Source organism: Camelus dromedarius, chromosome 29 (genome assembly GCF_036321535.1).
Source record: "Camelus dromedarius isolate mCamDro1 chromosome 29, mCamDro1.pat, whole genome shotgun sequence".
NCBI lineage: Eukaryota > Metazoa > Chordata > Mammalia > Artiodactyla > Camelidae > Camelus > Camelus dromedarius.
The window spans coordinates 5965052-5991819 of NC_087464.1; the positions used below are offsets into that span (position 1 = coordinate 5965052).

At 48.1% G+C, this 26768-nt stretch overlaps 2 protein-coding genes across 4 annotated transcripts in view; both read right to left on the reverse strand.

Moving 5' to 3' along the window:
* Positions 1-12365, reverse strand: part of LRRK1 (leucine rich repeat kinase 1) — a 118229-nt gene extending 105864 nt beyond the window's left edge. Inside the window, exons 1-2 of one of the 3 annotated variants that reach the window (XM_010985335.3) lie at positions 12321-12365; positions 7269-7523 (exon numbers count right to left, since the gene is read on the reverse strand). In XM_010985335.3, the coding sequence (XP_010983637.1) occupies positions 7269-7368 (100 nt within the window). In that variant the 5' untranslated portion in view covers positions 7369-7523; positions 12321-12365. Of the gene's footprint in view, positions 1-7268; positions 7524-11999; positions 12116-12320 lie in introns of those variants that run through there. The other 2 variants (XM_064480527.1, XM_064480525.1) reach the window with 2 other exon arrangements.
* Positions 12366-14792: 2427 nt separating this feature from the next.
* Positions 14793-26768, reverse strand: part of ALDH1A3 (aldehyde dehydrogenase 1 family member A3) — a 41569-nt gene continuing 29593 nt past the window's right edge. Inside the window, exons 10-13 of the mRNA XM_010985334.3 lie at positions 25094-25258; positions 23538-23695; positions 22722-22796; positions 14793-16716 (exon numbers count right to left, since the gene is read on the reverse strand). Of these exons, the coding sequence (XP_010983636.1) occupies positions 16644-16716; positions 22722-22796; positions 23538-23695; positions 25094-25258 (471 nt within the window). The 3' untranslated portion in view covers positions 14793-16643. The remainder of the gene's footprint in view (positions 16717-22721; positions 22797-23537; positions 23696-25093; positions 25259-26768) is intronic.

A 26768-nucleotide genomic window follows, 5' to 3' on the forward strand; every position in this document is an offset into this window, starting at 1 on the left:
GCTTGAGATACATGTTTCTGTTTTTCGGGTTTTTTTCCTCTTTTCTGCTTTATGACAAATGTCACTCAGTAAAGAACAAGATGGTTAAATAGAATCTGAACGAACTGAACACCAAGGCGGCCAGGATGGTGAAGGGACTCAGAACTGGGATTTCTAAGGAATATTGGAAGCCCCTGTTTTCATTCATCAGGGTTCCTGAAAATATGTGTGAAATTCACACACTAGAGTTTGGACTTAAATGTCATTGAGTGGGATAACTTATATGTTATTTAGTTCTCTCAATTCCCAGAATATTAGAATTTCATAAAAATCTCCAATTATGATTTCTTCAAGGTCTGGCTCACAGGGACCAGGAAACCAGGCAGGTGGGAGAAAAGTCTTTGTCCCTTGCACCAGGACCTGGGGATGTCCATGCAGGTGCCTCCCTACTCATAGGCCACTGACCTCTTTATGGAGGCCAATGCACAGGGCTGGGAAGAAAATCTCCTCTCTTGGCCATAGAATGGCTCCCAGGTGGGCACAAAGGCCATCAGACACAGGGCCTGCCCACCCTGGTAAAGGGAGTCAGGGACAAATGTGGGGAAGGGAGGGCTGAAGCCCTGGGTGAGATTCAGGCTCTGGCCACCTAGAATGGGTAGGGGGATGGGGTGCTCCCAAGAGCTTGCCTATGGCAAGGTGGAGGGTCAGAGTGGGAGGCCCCTCTCCCCATAGGTCGAGGTAGCCATGGCCTAATGCTTAGTCCGCAGACTGAGGAACAAAAGCTCGGTGAGATTCGAGGGAAATGTGTGATGTTGCAGGCAGCCTGCCCTTGAAGGGAGTGGGACAGTTTGCTTATCCTGGAAAGGAATCCACAGGCAGAGCAAGGTGTCTGCTTTAGTTATTTCAAGAAAAGGGTTAAGGGATTCCGACCATCTTGGACCGATGCAGCTGGAGGCAATGAGAGAGGACCGGTCTCTGCACACATCCTTCCTGACAGAGCAGCCCACAGAAGGGCAGGTGTATTGGAGAGGGAGTCAGCACTCTGTTGCTAGAAGTAAGCAAGCCTATTCTGGACAAATAATCAGGAGATCTCAGCCTCAGATGCAGGTTAATGCTAAAAGCCCCATCACAGCCAGAGCTTGTGTAGTTGGGCTGGCTTTGCAGGCACGAAGCACAGCTGTGTTAACTGCTGCCCATGTGGCTGGATGCCCACAGCTGACTCTCCCACCACACGGGCCACCACTCAACCTCCCTCCTCATTCAATAAGGGATTCAGTACTGGACACTGGCTACGGTCCCTGGGGACCCAGTGCTGCTCCTGTAGCCAGGCTGACCATGGTCTCATTCCTCACAAAGCCCCGTCTTCCCCTCCTCCTCTCGCGGTGTAAACACAGCCCAGCAGTCATGAGCAGGACACCCACTCCAGGAGCAGGTGGAAGATGTGGGCTGGTGGCTCCGCTCTGACAGGCCCTCATCACCACGGATCTGTCCCCGGTAGGACCTCTCGCAGCAGCTCACTGAGAAAGCACTCTGCCACCCCAGGGGCACTTACCATTCATGCTGTTTCCTATTTCTATTTCTAGAAGGCAGGAAGAACCCCTCCCTCCCCTTGAGCAAATCCACTTGGCTCTGAAATTAAGAAGTTATTTTTAAGACAGATTTGAAAAAGCCAAAGGAAGAAGAAAAGGACATTGGAAGTAACCTGGGACTTGACGGGCCTCCAGAATGTTCCTTTTCCTCCTTGGGTCCATGCTGGTCCGGTGGAGAACAGCGCTCTGCAGGGCAGGCAGAGGGAGTCAGGACCGCTCACAGAGACCTGGGGGATGCGGACCCCCTCTGGTGATGTCTGTCCCGGGGCCCCTCACCCTCAGGATCCAGGAAAGGCTCGCCGAGTGCTCTGGGCCTGAATTACCTAGAAGTTCCCTCACTTATCTCCTTTCCTGGAGCCTTATCCTGGCTGACAGGACAGGTTTCCCCACTCTGACTTGTGTGAGATTGTCGTGGAAGAATGTCTAATGACATGTTTTCAAACTGGAATGTCCTGGCCCAGTATCTCACTGACCCTAGCTTCACCTCACGCACTCTCTAAACTTCCCTTCTAAAAGTGCCGCCTGCCCCGCAGGCCAGCTGAATGCTGACAGTGCTAAGGAGACGGGGCCAGCAAGGCTGAGACATGCCTTCCCGGGGCCCAGCTGTGCTGCACAAGCACAGGACAGCTGTGCGCAGTCCACTGGGTACCACAGGGCAGCCGGAGAGGCACTCACATGCTCCTGGGCCCTGAAAGGGTTAACACTCCAAATAAGGACAAGGTGAACTGAGCAAGTCAAAGACAGGTAGAGGCATGAACAAACATGCCCAGTACACACACACACATACACAAGACCATTACCCCAAACCCCAAAGTAAAACATGGTTTTTTTTAAGCTAATTTTTAATTAAAGTCTGGATCTTTTTCCAAACTCTATTTGGAAGGATAAGAGTGATGTTATTTCCAAAGCAGGTTATCTTGCAAGGATTTTTTTAAAAAGTGAGTGCGAACTGCTCTCGCACTGAGCACAATTTGAGTATCACTGTTTCACTTTCTGGCTGTCAGCTTTCATTGGGCAGTGCTGGGAATTAGGTCTGCGGTGGTCCTCCCTGGGGTGAGGCTGGTGGATTGGAGGGAGGAAGAGGAGAGGTGGGGCTCCCCTGGGGAGAAGTGGGGCCGAAAAAAATCCATCTTATTTGATGGTGACACAACTCAGAGGGTGGGCCCTGTGGGAGACAGAGCTGCAGGTTCATGGAGTCAAATATTCCCACAATTATTCCGGAAAGAAATTAAGGGGAAAGAGGCCAGTTGAGGCAAATTTGACCTTGGAGATGAGCGCCCACCAAGGGCGGTGTGCCGGTTAGATACTAATTCCGAAACGTCCGCACTTAACAAGACAACAATGTTTAAAACACTCCCTCACACCACACACAGAAATAAACTCAAAATGGATCAAAGACTTAAACATAAGACAAGATGCAATAAACCTCCTAGAAAAAAATATAGGCAAAACATTATCTGACATACATCTCAAAAATGTTCTCCTAGAGCAGTCTACCCAAGCAATAGAAATAAAAGCAAGAATAAACAAATGGGACCTAATTAAACTTACAAGCTTCTGCACAGCAAAGGAAACCGTAAGTAAAACAAAATGACAACCTACGGAATGGGAGAGAATTTTTGCAAATGAAACCGACAAAGGCTTGATCTCCAGAATATACAAGCAGCTCATATGACTTAATAAGAAAAAAACAAACAACCCAATCCAAAAATGGGCAAAAGAGCTAAACAAGCAATTCTCCAAGGAAGAAATACAAATGATCAATAGGCACATGAAAAAATGCTCAGTATCACTAATTATCAGAGTAATACAAATCAAAACTATGATGAGGTATCACCTCACACCAGTCAGAATGGCCATCATTCAAAAATCCACAAATGACAAATGCTGGAGAGGCTGTGGAGAAAAGGGAACCCTCCTACACTGCTGGTGGGAATGCAGTTTGGTGCAGCCACTGTGGAAAACAGTATGGAGATTCCTCAAAAGACTAGGAATAGACTTACCATATGACTCAGGAATCCTGCTCCTGGGCATATATCCAGAAAGAACCCTACTTCAAAATGACACCTGCACCCCAATGTTCATAGCAGCACTATTTACAATAGCCAAGACACGGACACAGCCTAAATGTCTGTCAACAGATGACTGGATAAAGAAGAGGTGGTATATTTATACAATGGAATACTATTCAGCCATAAAAACTGACAACATAACGCCGTTTGCAGCAACATGGATGCTCCTGGAGAATGTCATTCTAAGTGAAGTAAGCCAGAAAGAGAAAGAAAAATACCATATGAGATCGCTCATATGAAGAATCTTAAAGAAAAAAACCAACACATAAATACAAAACAGAAACAGACTGAGACATAGAATACAAACTTGTGGTTGCCAGGGGGGCGGGGGGTGGGAAGGGACAGACTTGAATTTCAAAATGTAGAATAGATAAACAAGACTGTACTATGTAGCACAGGGAAATATATATAGGATCTTGTGGTGGCTCACAGTGAAAGAGACGTGACAATGAATGTATGTATGTTCATGTGTAATGGAAAAATTGTGCTCTACACTGGAATTTGACACAACATTGTAAAATGACTATAACTCAATAAAAAATGTTAAAAAAGTAAAAAACAAACAAACAAAATAAAATAAAACAAATTGCAATATTCTTCTTCTGGCTGCAAAAGTAATATAAAGCAGCAACCACCACCAAAAGGGACACCTGCTCCTGGTAGGAAACATACACCCTACAGATAAGCGAGAGCAGTGGCTACAATCCCCGGTGACTGCAAGTCTGCCACCCGCCCCCAGGCTGTGGTCTTGGTGCATATATTTCTATCGAGTGAAAATGAAATCCAACATGTGACGTTTTTAAAATTGGACCTGCAGAGCTCTGGGATCAAGGTGAAGATCAGCAGTGGGACTCACCCCCCCCCACATCCCCCACCCCATCAAAGCAACCCCACTGTTAGCTGTTACGTGGGCTGGATGGTATCCCGGGAGAAAAGGGCTCTGCTAGCTGCTTCAATACATAAATAAGATACATTTTTTTTAAAAGCACTGAAGCCCACCAACTCCCATCATGGCACGTAGAATGATGGGCACCAATCCTTGCCCTCGGCCTGCGTCCACACCCCAGCCGTGGCCTCCTCGTGGAGGGAGTCTTCCACGAGTCCCAGGGCAGGGAACCCCATGCTCGGCTCCTGGACTACCACCTATGGGCATATATTTCTACTTTCTTCATTGGAGTCCTTCTGAGAATTTGATTACAATGATAATTTCTCAGTAGAGAAGATAACGTTTGTAACGCTGAGTCATAGGGCAGAATTTTCCAATGTACTTCCGGTCACTTTGCTCTCATCTCCCTCAACTCAGTGGTTTACGTGTCTTCCTCCTCACAAACACCTCCCTCAGCATCAGGGTTCACAAGACATCACTTCTCCTGTCGACACCCCCATCCATGGAGCGTCTGGAACAGCACCAGTGGGGGCTGCGGGATTCGCACAGGCTCCCCTAACTTCATGCCTGTCCCAAGGTTCATTCCGGACAGGGAGCCGTGGAGTCCTGGGATTCCACTGGGGAAAGAGGCCCCTGAGGCAGGAAAGACTTTTCTGAGCCTTCTCCCTCCGACCTGGCGATCACAGCTGTCGGGGAGGAGGGAACGTGCTAGAACAGGAGTAGTGTAAGGTTCAGAGCCAGACCGTGAAGGAAAAAAAACGGGGGCTGGGAGTGTCCACGCTTTGGCCTTTCGGTACACTCACTCCAACATCCTCTGGCTCACCCATCCTACCTCAGGCCCGGGGGCACGGCTGGTCCAGGCCTGTCCAGGGTCCTTTGGCCCAGGTCCCTCGGACCCGTAAGAATCAACAGGGATCCCCTCGGGGAACCTTGGAAAGCCCTCATCTCAGCCTTGTTACTTCGTTGGCAAAACAGCAGCACGACCTGGGGGCCTATTAGAACCTCAGACTCTGGGTGCCCCTAGACTCACAGAAGGAGAACCTGCATTGTGCCAGGTCCCCAGGGGACTCAAGTTTCTATTGCAATTTGAGCAATGCTGCTCAACAGGGCCCAGTGCCCCACCCCCAGCATCCCGCTCCAGTCAGTCTAGGACTAGGCAGAGTCCCCTCTGGGGTTTTTTCAGATAATACAATCACCCCTTCAGTGAGCCCCAAAAGGACCCCACGTCCCTGCCCCACTCTCATTCCTGGGGATGGCTGAGGACAGGCAGGTGGGGCAGCGGAGCTGAGGGTGACTTGGAAAGTCAGAGGTGCTATCCGCAATCAGGAAGAGCATTTCCACCACACACATCATCTTGATCTCATGCTAATAAGGCACAGCCTTTCTAACAAGCAACTGAAAAAAGACACACATCCAAAAAAGTAAATAAATACATAACTTTTCAAAAGATGCAAGTCCAACACTCTGGGAACACTGAGTACTGGGCAATGTTAAGAAGCAAATTCTTTTCTCATTTCATAATTTGATTTACGTGCAAAGAAGTCTTCCAGAAACAGCACTCGAGTTAGCCTTTGGGCATTTTTGATGGAGGAAAAACACTCATGGAAGGGACAAAAGGCCCGCCAAGCCAGGTACAACACTGAATCACTAACTCAATTAACGGAGGTACCGACACATGGGTCCTCTCAAACCCCACAGGATGGCCCAGGCTTTAAGGACGAGAGTCAGGGGCAGAGTCGGTGAAGACAGTGTTCAAAAGGCAGTTCTGCCCATTACAAGTTGTTAACATTGACCAGATTTCTACACCTCTCTTAACTCTCGTGTTCCCCGGCTATAAAATGGGGATGAAAGTATCATTTTCAGGTTGTTGTGAGGATTAAATGAGGTTACTTCCTAAGGCACCAAACCAGTGCCCAGTAAGTTCTAAGGGCTGAACAGATACTTATTGTTAATAATATCAGTGAGACCCTACGGGGATAAAAGTGGTGCAACTCTGGTGAACAACCCGGCACTATGTGGAAAGAGGCTTAAAAATATTTAAACCCAACAGTCCCACTTCTGCAAATGCATCTTAAGAGGAAAATCTCAGAACCATGTAAAAAAAGATGGGCGTGGAACGCTTTTGGTCAGAGTCAGCAACTAGAAGCAACCCAGATGTCCCAAAACATCCAGCAGGAGAGTAAGGACCAGGTCCGTCATTTTGCACACTTCTCCCAAGTCAGAGGCTGTTTCATGGGATCACACCGAGCTCGGTGGCTGACACAAAGGCAGGGGGTAAGTAGGATGCTAAAGCATATACCCTGTTATAAGTAGGTAAAGCTAAACCAAAGTCCGGACGCTCAGAGAGGCCACCCAGAAGACAACATGCAAAATGTTCACTGTTGAGGGCAGTGGGACCCTGGGTGATTTTTTTTCCTACTTCTTTTTTGATCTTTTCAGTTTTTCTTTAATAAGCATGCATTATTTTTTTTTTAATAAGAAAGCAGAACTCAATCCCCATTAAAAAAAAAATCTTTTTAACCAACAGGAAATGATGCCCTGAGTCTTAAGATCTTCAGATCCACATAAATTTTGTCCCATGGCCCCTTCAATGTTTGAATTTAAGTGAGAATCCCATGATGTGTTTTATAATGAAAAAAATCACACAATTCACCAAATAACTGGCATTTTATATCCTTTGGTTGAAATCCCCTTGCTCATACATGCAATATTCAAAGCGGGCGTGGCCAGCCCTGCCCTTACCGTTGCTATGGGTCTCCATGGCGCGTCCTGGACACACGGCTGACCCTTCTGGCCCCACACACCAGTACATGCTGGGTGGTCGCCGAGACATGCCAGCCATCAACCCTCCTCGGGGCTGCCGCTCTCCCAAGTCAGAACCAGCTGTGGTCACTGCCGCTGTCGCTTCCCAAAGGGCGGACTAAGTCATGGCTTATAGTCTCATGGTGGACCAAGTCACGGACATGCGGTCATGGCTGAGTGGAAAGCTGTCTGGTCCTGGTGGTGAAAAGGCATCATCGAGTCAGAAAGCTGTTTTAACTGCCACGTCCCTTCCCGCATCCCTCCACATCTTACTATTTACATTGGTGCACTGGCATTCCCCCCTCCTTTTTATTTTTTTCCCCGACATTTCTCTTCACATTCCATCTATCCAGCCACACCCGGTCAGGTGGGGGCAGTGAAAAAACAGAGCTCCCTCCACCCCACCTCGCGGGTGGGCTCCACTAGTGTCTGCCGGAGAAGAGCTCAGAGACCCCAAACAATTGCAGAACGCCTACAGGTAAAGGGCTCCATCCCTGTTCAATCATGGTCATTGTCAGAGTGACACCAAGACAGCGAAATGAGGCTCCAGTGTCCAGTCGGGGTGGGGCAGACACACGTACACAAAACAAGGCTTCCTTTTGCCCAGGACAGACTCTTCTGGAAGCCTGGAGGTGGGCACGTAATGACAAAGAGGCAATCAGGCAACAATCCCAAAGAGAAGGGTCTGGAAGGCATGGGCACTGGCTATGAAGTCAAGTCAGTTTGAGCCCTGGGGGAATGACAGAAAGGAGCCCCCCACATTCTGCCTGCCCCCTACTACCCCAGGGTACATCTGGCAATGTCTGGAGGCATTTTCGGTCATCACAACTCGGGGTGAAGGTGCTTGTAATCACCTAATCAGCCAGGGTCACTGTTGAACATCCTACATTGCTCAGGGCAGCTGCCCACAGCCAAGATTTACCTCGCTCAAAGAGTTCCAGTTATCCAGAGAAATTTTGAGTTGGATTAAGATGCATCTCATCTCCTAAGACTAAAAAGGCTGGGATGAGGCAAGGAGCTGCTGTCTCCCATGCTGAGGTCCCACTGAGCTTGGAGGTCCCCAACATGGGGGTCCAGCCTGCTATGCTGATTAAACGACCAGAAGCACCTTGAGGTATATGGTATGGTAAAATTAGCAACTGTTCTCTGAGACAGGCAACTCTGAAACGGAGGGTGACAGTGCAGTCCAAAATACAAAGTCAAGGTCATGTAAATAATGCCCAAGACAGTATCATAAAAACAGGTACGCCCTCCTGCCCAGGCCACCTGGCAGGGTTACTGTGAGATTTCCAGTAAGGGACCAGCTTCTGCAGTCACTTTCTACAATGGGACCAGAGGTGGTGCTTACTTGAAATTGTCATGGGAGGACTGAGGAGCCAGCAGGGTCTCCCTACTCATCCTCTGATAAATAAGATCGGAATATCCATGCTGGAGGGCAGACCCGCTGTCTCGCCAGTGAGCAGGTTCCAGGTGTCCTGAACAGGGTGGGCACTGAGCAAGCTGTGGAACAAGGCTGTGAGTGCACCGAAGTTTTCTCATCACAGAGCCTGGCCATCGGGCGGGCCCCTGGCCCAGGTGGGCTGCACTCTTACAGGCAGGGGGAGGTGGGGCTGGGAAAACCCTGCTCATTATGAGCCCGCACCTTCCCAACTAAAGAGCCAGAGATGTAGAGAAACCATGAGAGGGAAAATCGTGTTTGAAGTTTGGGAGCCTGAAAAGTCCAAGGCGGAAAGTAGAAATGATCAATCTGGACAAAATTTAGGAGATGATCAAAGCTTTGTAAATTGCAAAACCTGATTAGGAAAATCAACTTGAGAGGGGACAGAAAGAAGCAACAAAACAGAATCTCTGTTTTAAAACAAAGGCTCCAAATCTCAGGGTGACATTCAGAAACCAAGGTGCACAGTTGCTCTCTGCTTTCAAATGCCTCTCACAATCGGCTAGCAAGTACACCCAACAATATTTCAAAAATCCTAATGCTAGATGTCCCTGCTGAAAACAGAAGTGTCTTACCATACAATGTTTTTAGCTTAAAAAAAAAATCTTAAGAATATTTTAGGCCAACCTTCACCCAGCATGTTTTGTTCCCCTTTTTATTTTCAGTTTCCTTTTGAAAATCATTTTACCAATGGAGGACTTTGCCACTGGAGCAGTTTTTCAATTATAACATTTCATTTATATAACACTGTATTTTGGCTTAGATTCTAATGTAGAAGTTTTAAGGTGAAGTAACTCAAGTTTTGCTCAATCTATGCCCTCAAACGGATCTTTGCTTCTTCCTGCTTTTTTTGGGTTCAGACCAATGCAGCAAATCATGGTTGCAAGTCACGTGTTTTCTTTTCATTATAGTCTATGTACCCTAAAGAGGGCTTCAAGAAGTGTTCTGCAATAATAATTATTTTAATAATTTTTAAAACCTCAGCAATTTCCTTTTGCCAACTCTTTATAACTGTAGTAATGAATAAACCCAAATGCATGATGAAAAATTAGAAAAGGAACCGGACATTCATTCTACAAATATTTTTATTGGGCCCTTTCCATGGGGAATGAGCTTCACGAGATCATGAAACTTACAGCTGGTGGAGAGGGTACAGTTAAGTACTTGCTATAAACCTTCTGACAGGCAAGAAACATAGGAGAGCCTAAACCTACTCACCTGCCTTTTCAGGAGGTTTGGAAAGGACTGCCTGTACCAAAGAGCTGGAAGACACTTGCAAGTGGAGTGTGTTAGAAATACTCATCTCATCCAGCTCTTTTTTTGAATCGAAAGCCTGGACGAGATGGTTGGCCCATGGTCCTGGACATCCCTTTGGCACTCTTAGCATCCCGTGACCAACTAGTTTGCTTACAAAATGTGTTTAATGAATTTGTGGACATCAGAATGCTTGAGAGCTGCCAACCGGAGACATGTATAGTTCTCAATCTCAGATGAGAACAGAAGTTCTTCAGAGGTCTAAAGCCACAAACAAGTCAAGGCTGGCCATTCACCAGGCAGTCTCTCTACCTGTATGCGTTTGGTGCCTCCGGGACTGTTCTGGGGGTGAAGAGGCGGCAGCGAGCAAGGCAGGCACATAGGAAGGGTCTTTGACAACGGGAGCTCTGGTGGAGACTTCCAGGTAAATTAAAGGAGTAATTAAACAGATAAAGTAGGAACACGCTGACAGTGGAGACTGCAAGAGGGACACAGAGAAAGGGATGTGAGAGTGAGGCTGGCTTTGGAGAGGGTGGCTGGGTGGAGTGGCAATGGCCAGGCAGCCTGAGATGGCAGAGGTCAGATCAGCTGGGGGGGTGTGGGGGGAAGGAAGTCCCCTGGACTTCACGACAAGTACAAGGAGAAGCTGCTGAAGGCTTCCAAGGAGAGGGATGATATTCTCTTATTTAGGATTTTTGGTTTTTTTTTTAAAGATCACTGTGGCTGCCAAATAGAGAATAGGGGTGGAGGAGTTCTGCAACTGTACTGGAAAGAGATGCTGGGACCTTGGACTAGTGTGAGAAAGATGGGAATGGACCCAGACGCATTAGAGAGGTAGACCCAACATGACTTGCTAACAGTTGAATTCAAGGAGTGAGGGAATGGGGGCTAACTCCCAGGATTAGATCTGAGCAATTATATCTACTGTGGGGCCACTCCCTGAGATGTGGAAACCTGGGGGAGGGTAAGGGTCGGTGGACCCCCAAACCTCCAGTTGGGACAAATCAGGTGTGTGGTTTGTATATCTTTGACTTAATTTTTTATTCCTCCAGGACATGAACAAAGAGAACTAAGTCAAACTACAAAAAGAAATGAATGTGAACATTTTCCAAAATTGTGCATATTCTATTTATGTGTCCGTTTAATGCTCGGGGAATTTTAATCTAATGGGAGTGAGCGGCAAACTCTAAAAATAGTAATTTGGTGAGAGGCCCGCTAAAAAAACCTAAGTGCAATGCTCCTGTCTCTACTTCTCAGACCCCTGCAGGGGTATTTGCTTGTGGGAGAAAAACTTCATGGCCTCAAACTGAAAGGACTGGCTGAGCCGGCCGCAGAGGTCCCCCACTTCTCCCTCACATCTCCCTCCGACCCCCTGCCTCCCCAGGCTCCCTTTCCCCACCCGGGCAGCACTTGTGTCCCGCGCCCCTGCAGGGAAGCTCTGCGCCCAGGGGATGGCGGGTTTTACCAGGACGCGGCGACAGACACAGCCCTGGGGCGGGCGAGAAGCACGCCCGAGACTTGGAGGAGAGCGACCGCGCGCTCGGCCATCCCGTGTCACCAGGCCGCCCTGGGCAGTCCCTTCCCACCGCGCACGCACTCACACTCACGCCCTTGCACTCACACTCGCGCGCTCACACTCACGCTCACGCACACGCGCGCGCTCGCGAGGCCCGCTGCAACTTGAAGGCAGAGGTTTTCTTTCTCCAAAGACGGAGGAAACCTGTAGACATCCTGGTGTGTTTTCCTGCTTCTGCCGCTCGCTTCTGCTCCCTCGGCCCCGGCACCGTCCCGCAGGATTTCGGGATCCCGTCCTGGGCCCCCACAGCCCGCACCCCGCGAGCGCGGCGGGAGGCAGCGGGGGAGTGAGCTCGGGGTGGCCTCGCGCCCCGGGCCTGGGCTGCAGGGCCCAGGGCTCCACGCGGAGCCGCGGTGGGAGGCAGCGGGGCCCCCGGCGGGGCGCGGGCCCGGGCAGCGCTTACCTGCGGCGGCGGCGGCGGCGGCAGTTACGGCCGTGGGCGCCCGGGTCGCGGGGCTGCGCGCGGGCCGGGCCCGGCGGCCACCAGCGGATCGGGACTGGGCGGTCCCACCGCCCTCCGCCCCTGCGCCTCGGGCCCCGCGCCGGGGCCAGGCCGGGCCAGACGCACTTCCTCAATCCTGAGGAGGGCGGGCGGCGGGCGGCGCGAAGAGCGCACAGGGAGAGGGGTCGGCGGCTGCGGGGCCTCCCCGGAACGCGCACGCGGAGCCCGGGCGGCGGCCCGCCTCAGTTTCTCCAGCCGTAAACCCCTGATGATCACACTCACCGCGCCTGCCCGGGAGACCACAGGGTCCCGGGGCCATTCTAGCGCGAGGTCTCCTCCAGGTTTGGGTACCCTGCTCTCCACGCGGGGCAGGCGTAGCCCTCAGATGGTCGGTTCTCTCAGCTTTCCCTGCCCCTCTGTTCCGCTCAGCGGCAAAATCCGCCGAAGAACTTCTGACTCGTATCCCGTAAATATGAAAAAGATGGGACTATTCATTTGTGTACAACTCTTAATAGGGTGGACTACAAATATGTATTTTAAATTTTTAAAAATATTTTGCAAACTGTACCCCTTCCACCACATGAATTTGCTAAATTTAAGTATGAATGTATACAAAGATGTCACTGGTGAATCATTAAACTGTCTGGGCTTTTGGGGGGGAAGGGAGAGTAGATAAACATGGTAGAATGTTAGCAATTTATTACGTTTCAACCTAATGTAAGTATGTTCCTGCCACTGAGGCCATTATCCAAACGCAGATCATAAAGATGCACGTCCATGCCGCAGACAGGCATCAGATTCAGCTCCCCGTGCCCACCGGGGAAAGAGAAACCCGCTTGGAAAAAGCGGATGGTTCTGCACCCTGACAGGAACCTCAACCTAGGCTCCTCTCATGTAATGTTGTATGTGGAACATTCTCAGGATTTACCCCAAAGCACAGAAACTAATCACCAGCACCATCTCTGCTATTTCACAAAAGCTGGGCAGCCGCAGGGTCCCCACACGACCTCGCTGACACTCCAGGCAGTGGCCACTTGGAGCGGCTCCTTGGGCTCCTGGTTGGCGAGGGAACCACGGGGCAGCTTTTCTTTGCCCCCAAGAGGCTGCCCCTCTAGCTCTCCTGGACCCGACGCCCTTCCAATAGGGTGGCTGCAGTTTTGCGATCCTGCCCTCACCACTGCAGAATTAGAAAATTCCAGTATGCAAAAAGCGGCAGTATGGTTGCTATCGAAAAGTCCCTAATAATTTGCAGGGCGTGGCGTCCGCGGTGCTGAGTGGGCGCCGCGATCTCGGGGCGGCCCCTCCAGGGCGCGCGGCCCTGCCATCTAGCGGCACCATGAGGAAGCGCACGCCCAGTTCCCGGGCTGACGGGAGCGGATGTGGCCAACCAGGAACCGGGCGATTCAATTTCCCTTTTAAATGAGCTTGGGAATGGACTTGGAAATGTCTCCACTGTAGAAAACAGCCCGGATACTAGGTACACGGTGGCCAGTCTCAGGCTGGTTAGATTCCAGCATTTACCTCTGCTAGTCATGCGTCATTACAGGTTGGCATGAGGTGACTGTTATCAGTCAGTTAAGATTTCTTTCTCCTCCTTCTTGACCCCAGCGGACTCCCTAGCTTTGTCCTGTATTCAGAGTCTCATCATCTCGTGTCGAAATGACCCCTCCTAAGGTGAGGTCAGCTCAAAACCACCCCTCTGACCTACCCTTTCTAACCTCTGGAGGGTATAGTGATTGCTCCCTTGGTTCTTCCAGTCACCTTCCTTAAGCTGGGTACTCAGTTTCCTCTGACATTTCTCCCTGGATACTTTTTTAAAATGTTCCTCATTATCCACCTTTAAGCTCAAGTCAGCTACATGCTAGAAGCAAGGATATTAAAAGGGATTGGTCCCCCATCAGGAGAAGCCAGTGCATTCCAGAAGGTCCACTTTTAGAGAATGTGCCCACGTTCTGTACCCTACCCCGGCAGGCACACAAGTACACGTGTGCACACACACACACACCACAGCTGGTGTAGGTCCCCAGGATGGTTCCCTTCATGGTAAACCAAATGAAGGAAACGTCATTTTCCTTGAATTTTCTGCTCACATTTCGTTGGGGAAATGGGTTTCTAAATGCATTAATGTATACAAAAATGCATATATTAAGAAGGATAGGATCCAAGCCACCCTTAAGTTTTCTCTGAAACGGTAGAGCTTTGCCTCTGCATGGCCAAAGTGATCTGGTTTCTCAACACGAGATGCATGGTTGAACTTGGTGGAAAGGAATGTACTGGAGCCAACATCAGTGTCAGCATATGACTTGGTGATTGAGGCTTATTGGTCTCAAGCCTTAGAAACTTTAGGTAAGTTAAACCCAAACCCCGGGATCCTCAGGGAGAACGTGACAAAAATGGATGCTGTGCACACAGTCACAGGATGCAGTGTTTTCCATAATCCCCCAGGAAATCCTCCCCACCATTTTCCACACTCACATCCTCATCACTTTATGATGAGAAGAGACTCAGTTCAGATGACAGCTTTAACTTCACCAAGACCACAGCCTCAGGCTGAGCTGGCTGCCTGGTCCACCCTCAAAACAACAGAAGGGAGTTTCACACTCAGGCTAAGTAATGAATGGAGCAAATGTAATTTTATCCTGAAGTGACTGATAACTCCTTTATTCTAAGCCTTTTGTACCAAAGGTCTAAGAAAAAGAAAGGCCGGCCACAGAATTAAAAGGGGTCTGGTCTTTAAATGAAAAAAACATAACGTTTCTCAAATATCCAATTTTATTTTATGGTTGTTGCATTGTTGAACACAATCTGCAGTTAGGATCAGAATTCCCAGGCCAATAGATTTTTAAACCATACCACAGGAGTCAACCTTAAAAGAAGTGAAATCTAATACTATATAGATTTCCATTTCTAAATACAGTATATTACAGAAGGTTAAATACACCACCTCTGTTTACTTACAGCTATAAAAAGATACATTAACTATACCAATTATAAATAATGTAGCATTTCATATTAAAGGCATTATTGTACAATGAAAGAATAAAGAACCCTCTAATGTATTACTATCAAGGTTAGTGTCTATAGTTACTCGAGAAAAAATCCTGAAAATTCAGTGTATGAAGTCAAATCCTGACTGAACAAGTTACTGATTGTCTAAGTGATAAGTGTTAACTGATTTAGAGAAGAAGGTGGATTGCTTATTGCATATTTCCAACAAGAATCAGAACCTCCTTTCACATATGACTTTCTTTATACATACACTGGTTTTAACATAGACCTCTGCTTTCTTGCTGCCCCTCGACTTCATTCTCAGACATAAGCACCATGAGAAAAGTACCAGTTAGTAACTGTAAAAGTATCTGAATAACACAATTGAAGTTTGGTTTGGTTTTGTTTTTTAAAGCTATATGGGAAGGCTTTCAGTTTTCCAAGTTACAACTCGGAATTGCACATCCTTCGGCTACACAAAGAGGAAAAGAAAAGTTCACAACTCGTTTGTGCAATACTCAGGCCACTGTAGCTGGGGACCCAGTTCCTCCATGGAGTCCAGATGTTCTTTGTTAATTAACCACTACTTAAGTTCAAAACAGGACTTTGAAAAACCAGGGCTGTATCAATAACAACAGTCTTCCCAGTTGCGTATGTTTTACTCGTCTAAAATTTTGATAATCAAACTGGAGAAAAGCAAAACTACACAGGTTTATCATAAAACCATTAATGCATAATGGTAGGCGTGCCTAATTGGGCAAAGCAAATTGTGGCTCTGATTTGTAAAATGTGGGACTTAATGATCCTAGGAAGTGTCTGGGTCTTTAACAGCGATGGTGACGCTAGTGACATTTCCTGCCTAAGAAAGTGCCTTGTTTAAGGTAGAACATGACATAGTGTTAGATAAGCTCTTTGGGAGATTGATTCGGTCACATTCCAAAGGCAGTATTGATTTTAAGCTGGTCCTATGGTCAATGTCAAGATGCGGGCCTCGAAGACCCACGTCTGTTCACACCCAAAGGCCTTCAAAACCCCTCCGAGGTACTTGCTGGCTTCCCCAAAGCTCACCACGTCAGATCCTCCTGATCTTGTTCGTTTGTGTTTTTGTTTTTGTTTTTGTTTTTGTTTTTGTTTTTGTTTTTAACTTAGTGCGATTCCTTCCCACTGAATGGTAGGAGGGGCTTGTTCTCTGGACAGGTAACCCTGGGGAACTCACAGGTACAGGGCCCCGTTTGCAGAATGTGCAGGGATTTTTTCCCCCCAAATTCTTACTGGAGTCAGAGTCAGCAAAGCATTTTTAAGAGACTGTGCGATACTTCAAATATCACTTCCTGCTGGCGATGCCCCGAGCCTCCTCACTGTCCCCTGGGATCTGGTGGACAGGGGACACCGGAAATGGCCACTAGTCCCATCCTCAGGCAGGACTGCAATTTCACACACAACATATTGGTCAATAAAACAGGAATGTGAGAGGAAAATAAAAGTTGCTCAGATCCAGTAGATTTAAAGTCCCCAGAAGAAAGTATCCCTGGAAGGGCATAAATGTAGGTTTTTCCTCTGCAGTTTGATCTGCCACATTCAGCCGTCAGATGCTTGTGGAAGGAGCCTGTCTTTCCTTCAGGGGTTCTTGTCATCAAGTTTGATGGTGACAGTTTTCACTTCTGTGTATTCAGCCAGCGCATATTCACCTCTGTGATTACAGAAAAGAGGGAGGTTTAAGATGGGCAGACACTTAGCCGTGCTGTGGGAACTCAGTTCTAATGCTTGATAGGCTAGGACTCCGCTGGGCAGTCTGGGGTCTGTGTAAAGGGCCAAAGAGCGAGGACTTAACAGAGTAATAGCCAGCACTCTAAGGCCATTAGGAAGTTTAAGTACATGGATATGTAACTTAAGGTGAAATATCAAGTTGTGTGTGTGTGATGCTTTTGAAATATTCAGAAGGACTGAGTTTGCCTGTAAAGAATGAAGGGGATTAAAAAAAAAAGAGGTGAATTCCCTGGGTGGCGGAGAATAGAGAGGGCTGCGTGGTGAAGGAGCGGGGTGAGCTGGGGTGAGCACAGAGGACACTGGGTTTGTAAGTTTTGCTGGCCATTTGGAGCCACTTGAAGAGACAAAAGAGGCAGAGACCCAAAGCTATTGACTGGGGATGTGGCCAGAGGGTCCCTGAGGGGCAGGGACGTGGAGGACCTGGAGCTGACCTGGGAGAGCACAGCTGGAGATCAGCTGTAAGAAGAGTGAGGCCAGCATGGAGCAGCACAGAGCGGACGCAGGGGGTCCACAGTGTTTGCGTTAGTGTCTCTGTGTATGTCTTTCTTTCCATCTTGTGGAGCCCAGGGACCCTGCTCGGGCTTCGCAAGTCATCCGCAGGGCAGCTGCCCTTCCCAGAACTGAAAGGCAGCTTTGGATAGATTTAAATGCCTCCTCAACAATGACGTGAATAAGAATGTGTACGAATTTAGGAAAAGAGGTGGAAGCAGCGGTGGCCGCCGAGGCTCTGTGGTTAGCAAGACTTGAGACAGAGTCCCATCTCATCCTTTAGATCAGTGTTTCTCAAAGCAGGGTTCTCAGACCAGAGGCAGCAGCTTCACTGCACAACTTGATGGAAATGCAGATTCTCAGCCCCCAGACTTACTGTGGGAGGCAGAATAATGCCCTCCACTCCTTAAGGTGTCCACATTCTCATCTTCTGAACCCATGGATACTCGGCATAGGGGAATTATAGTTGCAGGTGGAATTAAAATTGCTAATAAGCTGACCTGAAAATAGAGAGATTACCCTGAATTTATCTAGGTGGGCCCAATGTCACCCCAAGGATCCTTAAAAGTGGAAGAGGAAAGCCAGAGAAGAGAGTCAGAGGGAAATGAAACTACAGAAACAGGTTCCGAGAGATGCAACACTGTTGGCCTTAAAGATGGAGGAAGGGGCCACCAGCCAGGGAGCGGGTGAAGCTCTAGAAGCTGGAAAAGGCAAGGAAACAGAGCCTCTCCTTAGAGTCTCCAGAAAGGGATGTAGCCTGGCAAACACCTTGACTTTAGCCCAGGGAGGCCATGTCAGATATTTATCCTACAGAACTCTAAAATGATAAATTCATGTTTTTTAAGCCAGTAATTCTGAGGTAATTTATCTCAGCAGTAATAGAAAATTCATATACCTACTGAGTCTAGGAGTGGGGCTCAGAAATTTGTGTTTTAGCAGCCAGGGGACCAACAAGCCAGGGGATTCTGATGTGGCTCAAACTGGAGAACCATGGGTTTAGATCTATGCAGCTTAGGCAAGATTTTTGCCTTCCCTGAGCCTCAATATAATCATCTGTAAAATGGGAATCTCATCACCTCCTTACAGATATCATGATTAGAGTTAATTCAATAGAGCATCTACTATGCAGTAGATAAAAACTGAATGGTAGAAAGTCATATTATTATTGTATTATTAATATGTCATTGAGATTCTTTGATAGTTTCCTAAAACAAAGTTCAAGAACCCATGATAATGGGTGATTATTCTGTAATCTTTTCTAAACATAATGAAATATAAAAGCCATACACAGAATGCTAAATTCAGCTTTTGTGAACAGAAACTCCAATTTAAAAAATTCGAAGACAAATGACAAATTAGGAAAAAAAATGCATTTGTAACCTTGTGTGAGAAACAGTGTGCTGTCTTCCTTAATATATACAAAGAGCTCTTAAAAACCAATTAAAAAATCCACAAACACCAGATGGAAAAATCAACAAAAGAAATGAATAGTTAGTTTGCAGGAAAAAAAAAAAAAGACTACCAGTAAGTGTTACAAAGATGCTCAATCCCTTACAATTAAAGAAATGCAAACCAAAAGAGTGGGGAGCCCACTTTTCATGTGGTGGATTACTCAATGTGGGGAATTTCTTCTGAAAACAATCTCCCACATCAGCCTGGTTTGTAATAGCAAACCCCCTTAGAAACAACAAAATCCCATCACAGGAAACCACCAATAAAAACGATAGGATATCCAAAGCCTATTCTTAAGAGCAAAAAGTACTTTGTTCCCATTTTATCTGATAACAGGAAAAATAAAAAAAAAACCCATACCCATTTATATCCATTGTATGCATAGGAAATGTATAATAACCTTGAAAAGTGAGCACATAGTGTTGCATTGTAAAAAGTCAAACTGGTTAATGATTTATCAACTTAGCAAAGCAAAGCAAACCAAGTGATGAAATCATGCTGAATTAGTACCTAACTAATAAGTCCAGTATTAAATCATTCCTGTAAGATTAAGTGCATGACTCACCTCATTCTCTCTATTCCTGCAGTCACTGCCCTAGTTCAAGTTCTTGCCGCTCTTATTCGACCTAACTTTTTTTTTCTCACCCAGTCATGGCTGCCTTGGTGTTCAAGGCCATCCATGAGCTCAGCTTTTCTCCCACTGGACCTCACCAGAATGTCGGGGCGTTGGCACTGCTGATAATAGCGTTCACTGCTGTGTGCTCAGAGCCTAGAGCGTGCCTGGTGCATCAAAGGTGCTCACTAAACACATGCCAGTGAGCGCATGAGCAAGTGAACAAAATCAACGACAGAATACTGGTTACCGCTACCAAATGGGATGGAGGGCCTTGACTTTCCACGTGTCTCCACTGTCTGGATTTTTTTGTGACTGCGTTACTTTTATTGCAAAGCGAAACAAAGAATGAAGAAAAGCACCTAGAAGGAAGAGAAATTGCAGGCTTCATCCCAAGATGTGCACAGGAACAGATCCCCGGAGGGGCCCGTGGGTGGGCGGCAGAGAGCCAGCCGGCCTGGGAGGCCGGGGATGGGAATAACCATGGAATCCACCGCGCAGGGCTCCAGCATCAAAAAAGGGAACTTACTGCAACATGAAGACATTAACTAGAGACCACTGACAGCGGAAATGGGTTTTCAAGCCAGTTTCCAGGCTCCTTGTGAATTCTGTTTAAGTACTTTATCAAAAGCTTTTGGAAAATATGTGCCAAGGGTCAAAAAAACAGACATCCAAAAAAAGTCCCGATGGCGGCTCACCAGCAGGATGACACTCGGACCGTGTGCAGCAAATATTCCCTGTCCTGTTCTGCCGCGGGCAGGGGGTGCCATGGAGCCAAAGCACTGGGGTGGTAGGGGAGGTTGGGAGGGAGACGGAGGCAATGAAGGCGAGGAAAGCAGTGAGGGATACTGGGTGTGAGGCAGTAGCCTAGAAGTCAGGCGGGCCCCACGCATCCTTCCTGCAGCTTCGACATCCAAGGACATCAGCTTTGGGAACTGAAGTTCTTGCTGCAGGAGAAGACTGTGTCTGGCTTCTGGGAGGAGGGCCATGCAGAATTCTGGGTCCCCCAGCTGTCACAACCTGACTGGTTGAAGCAGCAGAACAGAGGAGACAAATGACCATGCGTGCTCTGGCTGGCTTCATCCCAGGTGGCTCAGAGACGTGACGCTTGCTGAGCAAGGCCCTGTGGCATGGTGGGTTCAAGGGTTCAATCCCAGCTTTGTCACTCACTGGTGGGGTGACCTGGGGAAAGCACAGCACAGCACCTCCCTGGGTATCCCTGGGTTTCCTCATAGGAAAAGAGGGTTTTTTTGCTTTTTTTCTTGCTCCTTTTATTACACACTCGTCCTTAGAATGAAATGGTTGGATATATAAATGTAAGACATAACGTGAGAAAGTCTAGGGGGAAAAAAATCCTCATTTTAATCTGAGGCTAAGAATATCAGCTTCAATTAGCCTTAATCTGCAATCTACCTATTTCTTTCCCTTACAAACAGAAATAACAGACAAGCTTGATAACTTAACTCTTCATTGGTGGTTAGGGCTCTAGAATGTCCTTAACTTTCTTTTAAAGATCACTTTAAAACCAAAGCACTAATTTGACACAGTAAAAGCATAATACAAATATCCAAATTTCAGATCTGGCTTTTGTGAGATAGAGCCTAAGAATAAAGCAGCAGTGCCCACCGGCAATGGACCAAACGTGTGTGTCCCCCTGAAATTCATATGTCGAAGCCCTAACCCTTTATGTGAAGAAATCCGGAGGTGGGGCCTCCAGGAGGTGATCAGGGCAAGAAGCCCTCATGATCGGAATTAGTGTCCTTATAAAGGAAACCCCAGAGAGCACCCACGTCCCTTCCACTGCATGCGAACACAGAGAACACGGCCACCTATGAACCAGAAAAAGGGTCCTCACCAGACACCTTGATCTCAGACTTCCAGACTCCAGTCCAGACCATGGTATCCTGTACCAGCAGCCTGAAGGGACTCAGACCATCTCACGGACTATTACAAGGAGGACGTGCCTTAACACGCGCAGGGCACTCAGACAGAGTCCACGCTCAGCAAATGCCAGGTGTGGCCAGTGCTACTGGGAGGCCCTGGAGGCAACCCAGGTGAGCCAGTCCAGGTCTCATGTCCCTCTCGGCAGGGCAGGTGGGTGTGAAGAGGCTCACAGAACACAACACAAACAAGCCACTTGGCAGAGGACATGAGTTTTCTGGAGAAGGTCTTCATGGCCAAGAATTTACTGAGGTTCCCTGAGGGGGAAACCAGTCTTCGGAATCAGGGGGACACCAGCGGACACACTCTACTCAGACATCCAGATGGCTCTGGCCCATTTGCCATGAGCCAGGGCTGGACCAGAAAGAAGGACGGAAATGGGGGAGGGACCCAGTTCCCTGGGGAATAGGCAAGGGCATTTGCTTATGGATGAAAGCCAGCCCGGCTCCTCCATAATATCTTTATTAAGAATCTGGAAGGGGAGCTGCCCAAGGCCCCACGAAGGCCCACGCCGAGGGGAAGCACTTGAGTGCTCCCACTGGAAGATGTACAGATAAGTATGAGGCGATGCATTTGTATATAAATAACACAAACTGTTTAAAGAAAAGAAAGAGCTCAGAGTCCTTTGAGATGTCCCAGTAACGACCCTGTGTCTTGTCACAGATGGTTCCCCTGGGAAGATGGATCCTATAAGCTGTTTGTCCAGAAAGGCTAATAAAACCCCAGGCACCACCAGGAAGGACGTGGGAGAGAAGGCAGCATCCGGCTGGAAACCACAGCGTGCCCACCCCCTGGGACACTCCGTCCAGCTCTGGGCCTGGGCCTTTTATCTTGGGCCAGACACAGAGGGCCCACCCATTCGTCGAGGCCTACGAAGCTCATCCTCCCAGAGGGCACAATAAGGGAGTCCGTGGCCGGTTGGAAGGAGCGTGTGTTAAAGCATGCCTCCAAAGAGGCACCGAGAAGGAGCCAAGTCACCACGGTTTGTCCCTGGGACCTCCGCTGGTGGTCAGAAGGGACACAGCCCGACCTGGGAAAGAGCCCATCTTCCTTGCTGAGGGCCAGGGTTTGAGTTGAGGGATTACATCCCCTGTCTGGCAGAAAGTGCACTTTCCAGCTCTGCCCTGTCCTCACGCAGCGAGCAAGCGGATGTCAAGTATCCACGTGGGATGGGTTCGGGGGAGGACATATAAGGTGAGGCGGGGGGTTGGTCCCGGGGTCGGAAGGGGCATGGTGGGAGGATGAAGGTGGGGAAAAGCAGGAGGAGGAGAGGGGATACCCGATCCACACCAGCCCACAGGGAGAGGGCCGCCCACACACAGGAGCGTAGGGAAGGGCTCAGTGGGGTGGAGCCAGGCCACCCCCTGCGCATGCGCGTCTTGTGCATCTTTTATCCTCCCCGCCGACCGGTGTGGAGTGACAGCAGCACTTACAGTTCTCTGCCGTTTCCCGACATTTTAAAGCCACCAAATGGAGCCTGTGCGTAGATGGCGTTGTAGCAGTTGATCCTGGAGAGAAAATAAAGAGAAGCCCAGGGTCACCTGGAGAGGACCCAGCGGACCTCGGGCGTTCCAACCACTGGGCGCTTGGTGCAGAGCGTCGCCTAGCGGATGACTTTTTGTCGAGGTTTTAACTCTGCCTTCTCATTCTTCCCTCCAGAAACTAAAATCTGAATATATTTCAGCATAAAGTTTATCAGTGGGGTAGAAAGGGAATGATAAGGGGAGAAAAAGGAGCAAAATTACGGTGAAGGGAGTATGAATTAGCTCTGAAATGAGACCCTCCTGGCATCAAAGTTCTTCTGCTTCCAGGCTTGTTACTCCGCCTCTCTGAGCCCAATTCCTCTTTATCTTCTAATGTCTTTAAAATGCGACCGGCAGAATTCTTGGGGAAGCAGGAACTTTCATCCATATTTTGCCCAAGAGCAGAATAAGAAATAAAGCCAGAGGGAAGGCGCCACAACACGGTAATCAGGAGCACGGGCAGCAGGGCTGGACGGCTGGCTGGCTGGCTCTGCTCTGCCGCGGGCTAGCTGTGTGACCCCGGGCAAATCACTCAGCCTCTCTGTGTCTTGATTTCCTTCTCTGTACAATGGCGGTGACAACAGTCCCCACCTCAGAAGGTGGTCATGAGAATGGACAAAGTGCTTAGACAGTGCTTGGCATGTGATACACGACTGAAAGCTCTCTGTTAACAGAAGGGTAAGGAAACAGCCTCTCGGGAGAGCCGAGCACACACGTTCTACTCACCAGACAGTTCCGGACTCCAATGCGGAAGCCAGCTTCAGTGCTTTGTCGAGGTTTTTCGTGAACACAGCTGCTGTGAGTCCGTATTCAAGGCTATTTGCTCTTTTTATCACTTCTTCGATATTTTTGAACTTCAGGATTGGCTGCACGGGTCCAAAAATCTATGATTGATGGCAAGAATGGCAGTGAGAGGCTATTCAAATGAAACATGTATGCTCTGGGCAGGCATTTTCCTCTGTCCTGTGCCTTTTTTGTACACCCAAATTGCTCACGCAAACGGAAAGGGTGACGGAAGAGAGAAAGTCCAAAGGTTTTTGAGTTGTGTGATGGCTGAAATCCAAAGGGAAAGATTAAATTAAACAAAAATTAAAAATAACAACCAAAAGATATGTTGGGTCTAAGCCCTCTCACTGGCATCAGGGCTTCTGAGAAGCCCCAGCCGTGAGCCTTGAAGGAGCTCCCTCCACACTGGGACACACAGAAGACAAAATCTTGGAAGTTTTTCTCGAAAAGCTATTGCGAAGGATGTTTGCAGCTGTAGGGCTGTGTGCCCCGACCTCTTGGTGCTGCATTTTCTATCAATGAAGGTCACCTAAAATGTTTTCCTAATAATGAGACAGTGTTCCTCCCAGTCTACAGCACAGCAAAGGAAAAGAAAGGGAAGGAAAGGAAAAGAAAGAGCTACAGGCTGAACATTTAAAGGTAATTTTGAGAGGAGCTGATAACTGATTCAATGTTTGGCACAATAACCCAGCGAGATGGTGTCAGTCTGCCGAAACACCTTCCCTGGTTCCCAGAGAGCTTGCATAGGGAGGTTTAAAGAGCTGAGTCTCATGCTATCATGGAACAGTTAGTAACCCATAAAAATCTCAAGGAGAAAGTCTGTAAAAGGCCTGAACCAGGAAGCCTTTGGCAGTGATTCACTACTTCATGTGCCCCAAAAGACCACATCCTAGGGTCCAAACACTTGGGACCGTCCAGCTTACCAGTGGCCCTGAAAGACACGGTTAGAATTACACTCCAAAGGGGGGGGGGTCTCCTTAATTTCCACTATTTCCAAGGGTGCCCATAATGGAAAACCTCTGAGAGACTTCTAGCCCTGACAAGTTTTTGGAATGAACACATGTCATTTGAGTTCGGTCTTGGGGGGACTGAAGGCAGCTTTGGGCCCCGAATTTGTGGCTTGATTCCTGGCAAAAGCCCCAGGTGGCAACAGCCCTCCACCCTCGGCTAACCCAAGGACATGTTAGAAGACAGAAAAGAGACTGTTGCTCCCCGGAGGCAGTGAGTAACGTGTGAAAATGGGGGTTAGGACAAACTCTGCACCGTCTAACGGTGCTTGAGGTACCCAAGTGCAGGACGGCTTCCCAAAGGACCCCTCAGGAGAGGGGCAAAGTCCCAGGAAAAAGGAAAACGCTCCCCTCACAGAGACTTCTGGGGTCCCTGGGTACTGGAGAAGATTCGTGTTTGAAAGATCCCACCATTCTTTCCCTCAGCCCTTGGGCTCCCAGCTTGGTCCAAGGCCCCATGGGACATAATTTTTCCTGCAGCCCCAGTACCTCCTCTTTGGCAATCCGCATGCTGTCGGTCACTTCTGAGAAGACAGTCGGTTTGATGAAGAGCCCCCCGTCTTCCAGGGCTGAGCCCCCGCATTCCAGCCTGGCTCCCTCCTTCTTCCCACTCTCGATCAGATCCAGGATTTTGTCGAACTGCTTTTGGTCAATCTGCAAAACAGCGAGAGGTAACCCTGGTTTCCTTCGGGGCCATGGCCATCAGCTTTTGTGTCCAACGGCCACCTGTGTGATCAGCTGTCCTACCCCTGATGTTCTGGCTGAGACATAATTCACAGAACAGATGTGCCTTGTATGCAAACATTCCTCTAATGCACAAATCTGGGGTCTTTGGAGCAGGAGAGATGGGCTTTCCTTACCCTCTCCAGGTGTGGGGTTTAATCACACGTCTGACCCATTCCAAGCTGTCAAGCAAATCCATGGGAGATCTGAAGTGGTCCCATTCTTTGCTCTCTTAACTCTTGCATCCTGCTAGGCTTGCCAGATTTAGCAAATAAAACTATAGCAAGCCCAGTTAAATTTAAATTAAAAAAAAACAAGTGATTTTTTTCAAAGCATAAGCACATCCCAAACAATGCTTGGGAGACACTTATGCTAAAAACATATTCATGTTTATTTGAACTTCAACTCCAACTAGGTGTCATGTATTTTATCTGGCAAGACTGTACCATGCTCACAGGGCACCAGGGTGACAGTTACTGGAATTCTCTGTCCATGGTGCAGAGGAGTAGTGAGAAGCCCTTCTGGAAACAGAATAGAGTGAGGCTCGAGGTGGGGTGGAGGGGCTGTCCCCTGGTTGGTGGAGAGCCAGCTCATCAGAAGGGCTCCACTTTCTGCCACATTGTCCAGGGGTCTCCCGGGCTGTATTGTGCCCAGTGCCACCAGTCCAACACCCAGCTTGTGGACATGGTACTCAACCAGCTGTCAAAGGGCACCTCTCTGGGAGACTGTGCTCTAGGCGGGAAGCGCTCTCTCCACCTGAAATGGTCCTTCTCCCCAATCCATAGGAGGCCTATTCTTTGATAGGTTTGCTGTAGCTGAGATTTTCAGACAGAAAAACTTTTTTAAAAGCAAATTTAACTTCAGTGCCACATTTGGATGACTGTCCCAGAGGAGCAGGCTGGCTTTCTCAGAAAGGCTGGCACAAACCAAGTACGCCCCTTGACCTTCATCTCATAAAATGTGGATCCAGTGTTAAAATACAACTGTTGGATCCATTCTTCACATCTTTTATTAGGATAGAATCCAAACAGATCAAAGACTTAACCATGAGAAATGAAAGCATAAAAGCTTCCAAATTCTCTCATCTGAGAGAACCCCTCCATGAATTTAGAGCGCTGAGGGCCTTTTTATGGCTTAAAATCCAGAAGCCAAAAAGGAAAGATTGATAAATGTGAGTATGTAAAAAAAAAAAAAAAAGGCAAAAACATCATATGCAAAGGCAAAGGGCAAAACAACAAATGGGAAAAAACTGACAAGTCATACCACAGAAATAGAGCTAATCTCTAGTATGTAAAAAGTGCTTAGAAGTGGTTTTAAAAATGATCAATAAATTTTTAAAAATATTGAAAACTGAAAAAAATGACCTGTTATACAAGAGAAAAATATGCAAACTACATGTACAGTTGATAGAAAAGGAAATACAAATGGCCTTTAAACATAT